This window comes from Miscanthus floridulus, chromosome 4 (genome assembly GCF_019320115.1).
Source record: "Miscanthus floridulus cultivar M001 chromosome 4, ASM1932011v1, whole genome shotgun sequence".
Classification (NCBI taxonomy): Eukaryota; Viridiplantae; Streptophyta; class Magnoliopsida; order Poales; family Poaceae; genus Miscanthus; species Miscanthus floridulus.
This window is the reverse complement of record NC_089583.1, coordinates 101,072,702-101,081,836: the sequence shown is the minus strand read 5'-3', so window position 1 is coordinate 101,081,836 and position 9,135 is coordinate 101,072,702. Positions and strand designations below refer to the sequence as shown.

Sequence of the window (9,135 nt, the reverse complement as noted above, 5' to 3'; positions counted from 1 at the left end):
CGCGGGTTTGGGTGATGAAGCAGGCACAGGAAAAACTGTTGTCGAGCTCCTAGCATTGGATCCCCACGACAGCAATGTATTGCCTCCTTCATACCAATTACCTATATGCCCTACTCGTCGGGTTAATACAATTTAATCGCCCTCCATGTAGGCTGTTCGTTTCACCTGCGACGCAGTTGTAAGAGAATAGACGTTCCAATGGTTGGTGGTATAAAGGTTGCAATACATGCAAGCGGGGTTGAAGGCTACTTTCGATGCTTTGAATGCACTAACTGCGATGAGGGTAAACCAGTGGTGTTGTTCCCAGGTAATCCTTGCTTCAGACGTAACTGGTCCTACCCAGGAAACAAAGGCCGCTAAACTTATTTCTAATGTGCCTTCTTCTTGCCTACCCAAGCTATAAGCTAAGTTGATCATCGAGGATAGCACTGGCCGCGTGAAAATATTTCTCTTTGGAGGAGTGCTGAACAGGTTGTCCGCGGACTGCTGCTGAGCTTGTTGAAGAAAGCTCATCCAATCAAATTTGCTGCCTCCACCCCTTCGCGGCCTTGTTGGTCGGAAGTACGTCTTCCAGGTGGTTATCAGTGAGCAAAACGTTTAGGACTGGCCAGCTTTGCTTCCAAGCTAGGAGGTGTTTCCCGATCCAACGGTTTGGTCAGGCTCGTGGTCCCACCGAACGTTCGCCGCATCGTCCTAGGGATACCAAAGCTATGGACAAAGATTGGGACATCAGGTGTTGCCTCTGGAAAAGATGATCAGACACATGTTCTTGTCGTTCCTGAGGTTCCTAAGAACGCAGACGGTGGCTCGACCCCTCCTCCTACCCTGCCGCAGTGGCTAATACCAAAACCTCAATCCAGCAAGGGGAAGGAGGTACCCTCTGATGTCCATGAAGAGCATGGGTATGTACCTTTTTGTACTAAGTAGTTTAAAATCATTTGCCATATCCACGTATTGCACTCTTCACACCCCTCGAAATTAGTTTAGAAGGTATTACACTAGGTCCCTCCAACATTGGACGTTAAGTATGGCTATGGTCACCTTCCCGGGTGGAGTACGGACCCTGTATGGCTAATTTGCTTATATAGTTTTTCTTGTAGAACTATTCTAGGCAAGAGACCGAGGTCTGCTTGCAGGGATTTATTCCCTGCAAAGAAAGCCGGAGCAAGGTAGCCTATTCGTTCTTATACTATTTTAGCTTTGGGTTCCATTAGTTTGCTGACAAAGTGTTTCTAATTTCCAGCGATGAGTAGGCCTATGTGCTTGGACTCCACCGTCAACCCCCTGTGGCTACACAGCTTCGACCAATGAATCTGATGCTGCTCTATGCAATCCGTGTTGGCGCCATAGTCGTTGTTCTAGTTTTAGGCGTGTCATGTACTGGGTAGTGTCTCTTTATGGTATGAACTTGGCCTATGAGTCCTTACTTATGTTGAGCTTTGGAGAGCCCTGGGCTCATGTATCTATTTGTTTGCTATGTCAGTTTAGTAGGTAGGCAACTTTATGTTTTTGTCTTAGGTGCAGTGCCTAAACTAGGGCCTTTACTTGTCGGCTAGAGTGCCTTGGTGCTGTGTTGCCACCAGGCGTCTTCGGTTGGTGAGCAAATGGTCTATATGCCTCCCTATTTGTTTTACCTCCATGTGTGCTGGCTTCAGGTCAATTAAAGTGTTCTGTCTAACTGTCTTCCCTTGTGACGTATCCAGCTCCTTGTACATTATACTACTATCTATGCAGTGCCTGCACTCGCACCTTGAGTCCTATGTGCTAATAAGTTTTATGGTTTGGTCTACATGGGGATTGTACCTCTTGGCTGTGCTCTGTTTGGTGAATGTAAAAAAAATAGAAAGCAGGAAATTTCGGTCATGGAGATTGTGGAAATCAGGATAGTAGAGTAGGGGCGATGAATGCTGACCTGATTGTTTTGCTGTTTCTGCCGTTTAGCAGTATACATTGCCTAGTTGCCCAGAATTTGGATGGACTGTGCATGAGAGCCCTGCCAAAAAATGCCAAGGATCAAAGTGAGATGTTTAGTGCGTACGATGGCTGCGCTTTACCGTGCTCACCATTGCATATGTTTAGCTGATGCCAGATCCTATTATTTACTCTAGCCATAAATGTGGTCATGCAAGGGGAGTTATGCCCTACCTAACCGTACCTTTGCCTGCTTCTCACAACTTCCTGCATACAATGTTTTTGTTCCTCGATTCGGGTGCCCCATGCAAGGCATTAGATGCACTGTAAATTCCTACCGTCGGCAGTAAATTCCCTGCATGCAGGTGAGCAGCTGATATTTACTCTTGTGCATGTACAGGAATGCAGTATCTGATAGAGATCTTCCTACGTGTAAATGAGTAGCTGATGGTAAATTTGTAAGGGACAGAAACACATCTATCATGTGGGTTTGTTAAGACAAAGTTTGTGGAATGGTCCCTATCCTCGGACCCTCTACAGCGACGCATCTGCCGCATATGGCCTTCCTCTCACCGACCAAAAAGGACGCAGCATGGCCTATCGATGGAATTAGGTTTTAATTGGTTAGCACAGTCCCTGAACCACTCTACCCGTTTACCTCTATGGACAGTCCGTTATGATGGCTTCTAAATGTCCCATCCATCCAGCTGTGCAAGGGTTTACAAGCTACATGAATGTATTGTTAGATATGTTTCTTTGTGTGTGTGCAGGTCATGACACCTTGCCGAATGAGTGTGTGCCTGCGAGATAGGTGCATGTTAGGTGCTGTCGTTTTTTGTGGGGTGCAAGGTCTAATACATAAAGGGTACCTAGCGTGTGTTTTGTCATGGTGTGGGTGGATGCATGTACCCTGCCAAAATAGTAGTTCTCTGTGCTCACGTGCGCACAGAGCTAACTGCGGTGTGAGACAGCTGAGGTGCACCTACCACGCACGGTGGCGTTCCTAGAGTGCATCTCATTGAAGGTGGCTACTGTTAGCAGTAACAGCATCTAATCGGCTAGCCCATCCTTGTCGTGCATGTAGTTCACCTACCTGTGGTTCATGTAGGTCGGCAATACTACACCTGTGCAAGCTTCTCTGTTTATATGCCAGGTTCCGTGTCTAGGACTGCACTAGCAGTCTGCAAGCAGGCATAGCTCAGCGGTGAGTACTTCAGCCTTCCAGATCTTTCCTTGCGATAAGTTCCTCCTGTAGCTGCGACAACAGCGCTTTCTGTGGTCCATGTGCCAGGATGTGGTCCCGTGGATAGAATGCAGAAACACACAGTGGCAAACTATTCATGTTACTTTCACCGGTTTTATGTTATTTGGTCCTCTTCTCAGAGCTTAGCGTGTGCTGGTCTGAGTTTTTATTTGGGACAAATATATCTACGGCCATGGCCTCGTACCTATATTTGCTTTTGTTTTAGATGTAGAAAGTATGTGGCCTATGTATGCACTACTGTATGTTATATATCTCACAAAGTAGGTTCCCACTCATCTAGTAGGAGCATGGATGGGGGTAAGAACATCATCATCAATATAAGTCTGTGTGGTTTGCTCCCCAGGAGGGTTGTACCTCTTGGCTGTGCTCTGATTGGTGAATGGGAACAAAAGAGAGAACGGAAAAGTTTCGCCGCTGAGATTGTAGAAACAAGGATGATGGAGTAGGGGTTGTGCTTTACCAGTCTCACTACCCCCTATGTTTAATTGATGCCAGATCTTATTGTTTAGCATGTCCATAGGTGTGGACAAAAGGAGGAGTTATGAGTAACCTAACCGTACCTTGTATTGTCGCTCAGAGCGGCCTGCATGCTGTGTTCCTGTTTTGCGTTTCATCTGCCTCATGCAAGGCATTAGATGCGCTGTAAATTCCTGCCGCCAGCTGTGAGCTTCCTGCACGCAGAGAAGTAGCTGGTAGTATTTTTTCCCGTGCAAAGAAATGCACTAGCTGATAGTAGTTTGCGTGCGTGTAAATGAGCGGCTGGTAGTCAATTTGTATATAAGGGAAGAAGACATGTGGGGTAAATCTCTCCTAATGTAGTAACTATCCTACCTGGGAAGAGCAGGTGTTTTTTTGTCCTTCTATGCATGTCCCATCAAGTGTTCATACGTTTCATTGGATACGTGTTGTTTTTTTGTTGTCAGACCCTCCACAGACTTCAACAGCAACACGTTGAGCGCGTGTGGGGCTTCCTCTCGCCGACCAGGAAAGAGGCAGCATGGCCTTTCGATGGACCTGCGTCATAATTGGTGAACCCAATTCCTCATCCACCATACCCATTTAGCTCTATGGACAAGGCATGATGATGGCTTCTAAATATCACATCCATCAAACTTTGATGCAAGGGCTGCCAAGCTACGTTAGTGTGCTGTTAGATATCTTTGTTTTTGTGTGTGTGCAGGTCATGGCACCATACCGAGTCAGTTTGAGCCTGCAATATAGGTTACTGCTGCCTGCTGACGTTTGACGGATGAGTCTTCCACCATTAACCATTAAGTCAGTACACGAGGCCGTCAATGCAAGTAATAGATCAACTACGTGAGTGAAATATGGCCATGCATTCGCGCTACCATCGGCAGGGTGAGAGATCTAATACAAAAGGGGTACCTAATGTGTGCTTTCTCAGCACGTGCCTAGATGCATCTATCCGGCCAAAAATGTACTTCTCTGTGCACGTGTGCCCATAATGGAACCAACACAAACTCCTAAAAACCTATCTAGGGTAGCCGCCCAAACCGGGACAGCTTAGGTGTGCCTGGTGCACACTGACACAGACTCCTAGAAGCCTATGTAGGGTAGGAGGCGGCGCCTAGAAGGGTCTCAGGTGACCCTGCCAGTGGACAAAAGGACCACTCGTTTAATCGCAGTCACACATGCACCCACTCGTGCGTAACGTGTTCGTAGCGATGCGCTGCATCCCTCCCAAATTGGTAGTGTGCCTGAGGCGCATTTCATTGAAGACACCTACTGTTACCGATCCCGCAGTCTACTCAAGTAGGCCATCCTTGTCGTGCATGTAGTTCACCTGCCCATGGGTTCATGTTCGCCGCCAATACTACACCTACGCAGGCTTCTCTATTTATATGGCACGTTCCACGTTTAGGACTACACCGGCGACCTGCAGGCAGGCATAGGTCAGCACTGGGTCACTCAGCCTTCCAAATTTCTCCTTGCGATAGGTTCCTGGTATAGACACCAAAGTAGCGCTTGCTGTGGTCCATGTGCCAGGCAGTGGTCCACTAGATAAATTACAAGAATATACATTGTGAAACCATTAATGCAACTTTCAGCCGCTTTATCTTATTTGGTCCTCTTTTCAGGGCTTAGCATGTGCCGGTGACGCTTCTTATTTTGAACAAATATAACTACAAACATGAAGTCGTGACTATAATTGCTTTTGTTTTAGATATAAAAGTTATGTGGTCTATGTATACACCAGTGTATGTTATATTTCTCACGAAGTAGGTTCTCCCTCATCTGACAGGAACATGGATAAGGGTAGGAGCATCATCGTCAACATGGATAAGGGTAAGAGCATCATCGAGGATCCAGCGCCGCCGCTTCCATTGGATGCCCATGATCTGGTGCCACCACTTCCATCGTCTGGTTTGGGTGCCCATGTCCCCGTGCCACCACTTCCATTGGGCGGCTTGGGTGCCCATGTCCCCATGCCTCAGGTACTACTTTATTTAGTTGGCTTTGAATGAAGAATGATGGTATTGGCTTACCCCGGCCGCGTGCCTAAATGAATTCAGGTGGTGGCTTAATTCTCTGGGTCCACCTATACACGCGCAGATGTTCTGACTCTTCATATTTGCTTAACTTTGTTGTAGGATCCAGTTTTACTTGACATATCACGCACAGGCATTCTAAGACAGATCCTTCCCAAGATAGGCGCAATTATTCGCACCGAGGGCGCAGTTAAGGTGGATACAAGAAAAGAAACCATGGCCGGCTCAGCATTGAGCTTCCTTCCCAACCGGGCAGCAAGGGCTTACCGAAGTTCAGACCTTCCACAGCATCCCATCCCTTGCATGACCGAATATAAGGCACAAGAAAGTGTTTCTGAGCAAGCAATCTGCTATTTTATAGCGAGGCTGAATATTTGCATCAATGATCTAACTTATCCTGCCTTTAAGGAGACATACAGGCAACTGAACCACTTCATGTCCTGGTCCCAGCTTGTTCAGACCAGGTATGATATGCTGCGCGTACAGACGGACGATCTATTGAAATCTCATAAAAAACTTCTTGACCGCCTCGGCTCCATCTGTTCAAGCTATGGTGATATCCTTTCGTTAGCGGCTCCTCTTACGTCCATTGGAGCAGAGCCCTGTCCTGGACCAGACCCACGGTATGTCCAGCTTGTCGAACAACTATTCAGCCTTGTCCTGGAGAGCACCCCTATGTACATCCCTTCTGGGAGTCTTTAAAGGTATGCATGCTCCTTGGTTTGTGCCTGGTCCCAAACACTCTTCTGTTTCCTTCCGAATGACTCGCTAACCTGTACTTATGCACTCCCTGCCAGGGACACAGTCACCAGAGCTCTCTAGGAAGTCCAGAGGTGCTACATCTAAAGCCCTATGCTATCCTACCAGTCTCGTGAGCACGTTGTAACTTAGTGCTATGGCACAATGCTATGTAGCATCCAGCGAATATTTCATCGCTAATACCAGCACATGTGCAGCTAGAAGCCCATGCCTCATTCCATCCACCTAGAGTCTCGGTCTCCGAGATGTTGTTTAGCAATGTTAGGCTCCTATGCTATTCTAGCATGTGTGTTGCTAATTACCTATGTGTGTACTTTTGGTTTTGCGTGTTCTCGCATATGTACTGTCCAATGGCCTTATTTGCCACCTTGAGATAAATATGTGTGTTGGGTGCTTGTGATGACATATATTCTATATTGGAACGGCAGTACCCGCACCCTAATCCAGATATATTCTCTGGTAATATGCCCAGCCACATTGGAGCCTGGCCAATGACAGCTCATTTTAGTGGTCCTCTAATCAGTTGTTTACAAATACAAGAAAACGGAACAACTAAATTAACGCCGGCTGAAACACTCTCAATACACCCATGCCAAAAACCTTTATCAGAACACCACTTACCTTGTGTGCTAATAACCACTGTGATCTAAGAGGTGCAGGTCCTAATGCCTTGCAAGTAGCAAGCATAGGAACAAGAACAAACCCAGAAAACTACGTTTGCCAGCAAATAAAACAACCTATAGAATCCTGAAACGATGTGTGTATGCATTTACTATCTGAGGAGAGAATCTAGCACAATCACACCAGTAGGTTCAGGGTCCAGTCAGTGCTTACAAAACATCGAAATATGGTCCCCTCTGTTTTTTTACTTCGTACTTCAGTAATTGGCCAGGCAGGTACCAGTACACCGGCCTGTCTCTGAACGCGCGTTTAAAAACACACCCTCTCTCCTGTTCGTCTCCACTCAACACCACCACTCTGCCCTCGCTCAAGTTTCTTGCACACTGCAGGTGGTGAGCTATGCCCGCAGCAGCCACGCCAACCAGCAACATAGCACCAGCAAAGAGGGGACGTTCCCAACAGCACCGCAGAGGGCATCTCGCTACGGTGCCAACAATGTCCAACCACCGTCGCCCACAGAAGGGCCTAGGCTGGACGGGCGTACGAGAGCGGAGTTGGGGCAGCTGGGCTACGGAGATCCGCATCCCACACACACGACTCAGGCTCTGGATCGGCAGGTTTAGGCATGCCCTTGAGGCGGCTCTGGCATATGATGCCGCCATGTTCTGCTTCTATGGTGAGTGCCTCCCCAGACAATGTAAGTTCAACTTCCCGGACATCCAGCGCCCTGCCATCCCTGACCACCTTCGCATCCACCTCGACATAGCCACCATCAGGGTGATCGCTGCAGACTACGGCCGAAGGTGTGCTCCATTCCTCGCACCCCTCGTGTGCACCGAGGTACCAGGAGTGCTGCCGGCACCACCTCTGGTGGCGACAGTGCCAGGTACTGATGGTGCTGCTGCCACCGCCGGCGTTGAGGCAGCCACCCTAACTAACGACCATCGTGGGATCAACAAGAAGCATTTTTCCTAGCTGCTTAGGCACTGAACAGTTGTTTTGAGAGGGACTACCCCTTGGGTTTGTAGTTTCCTTTTTGGTTAGAAATAGTTCTTCGTATGTTACACCCACTGTCCATTCTTGTGTTATGTCCAATGAAGATTAGTTGTGTGTGGTGTTAGGTACAAAAGATCTATTTGTTGACTGCGATTGTGATCGCGCCTGGCGCTGGCAATTGAAGCCCTGCCATAAACATCTATTGGAATGGCAAATACAAACATGCGCAACGCCAAAATTCACCCAACAATTATTGGCATGGGGCACGAAAACAGTGGACTTAGCTAGCACTCTTGTAAAATTCCAAGCAAGAGGAGCCAGAAACTTACATGAGCACCTATAGCCTGTGGCGAGCACCGCTGTGGTCGTAGGCGTGGCCTTCCCATTTGAGCCTCCCTGCACAGCAGCCGTCGGTTAGCGTTGCCTCCGTGTGTCGTGCCATCACAATCCCTAGGTTCAATATGCAGCCACAGCAGCCGGTTCTTACCTCCATGCGGAACCGCCGCCGCCGGTTACGCACGGGCATCAGCATCAGCAGCGGTCATTTTTTCAGCCAACTGAACAGAGCCAGGCCCTGAATTTATGGTACCTAGGAAATCATTGAATAAGACCTGAGACAACAGAGAAGGACTCGTGCACTCAGAAAAAATCAGCTACAATAAAGATTGGATATAAAATCGTCCATGAATTAAAAATTGGTAAGTTTTAATTTGAGTCACTAAATGGAGTGTGGTTTCATGTCTAGCTACTTAGACACCAGCAGGTGCATTTTTTTTCAAGAAAACCTTCCTGAACAGTTGCTGAGCTTGTTGAAACAAAATGTTCCTGTGGTCATTGTACAATAGGCATGTCCTGGGATATTAGTGCATAATACCTGGGATATGTTGGAACACTTGTCCAGGCATAGTGCACGGCACCCTTGAATGTCTGTTGACAGATAGCAAGCATATCCTGGATTAGATGTGTGTGCAGCCACATGCTCTCAGCAAGATTACAAAGAACACCGCCAGGCTTCAAAGCTCTAGCAATTGTCTGAATAAATGGTTTCTCCACGAGTTCCTATGCTGGCCCTGT

General features: G+C 47.6%; 1 protein-coding gene across 1 annotated transcript; it reads left to right on the top strand.

Moving 5' to 3' along the window:
- Nucleotides 1-7,560: 7,560 nt before the first annotated feature.
- LOC136548929 (ethylene-responsive transcription factor ERF015-like) lies at nt 7,561-8,040 on the top strand. Its single transcript, XM_066540282.1, has one exon. The coding sequence runs from the start codon at nt 7,561-7,563 to the stop codon at nt 8,038-8,040; it is 480 nt and encodes a 159-aa protein (XP_066396379.1).
- The last annotated feature ends 1,095 nt before the right edge of the window (nt 8,041-9,135 follow it).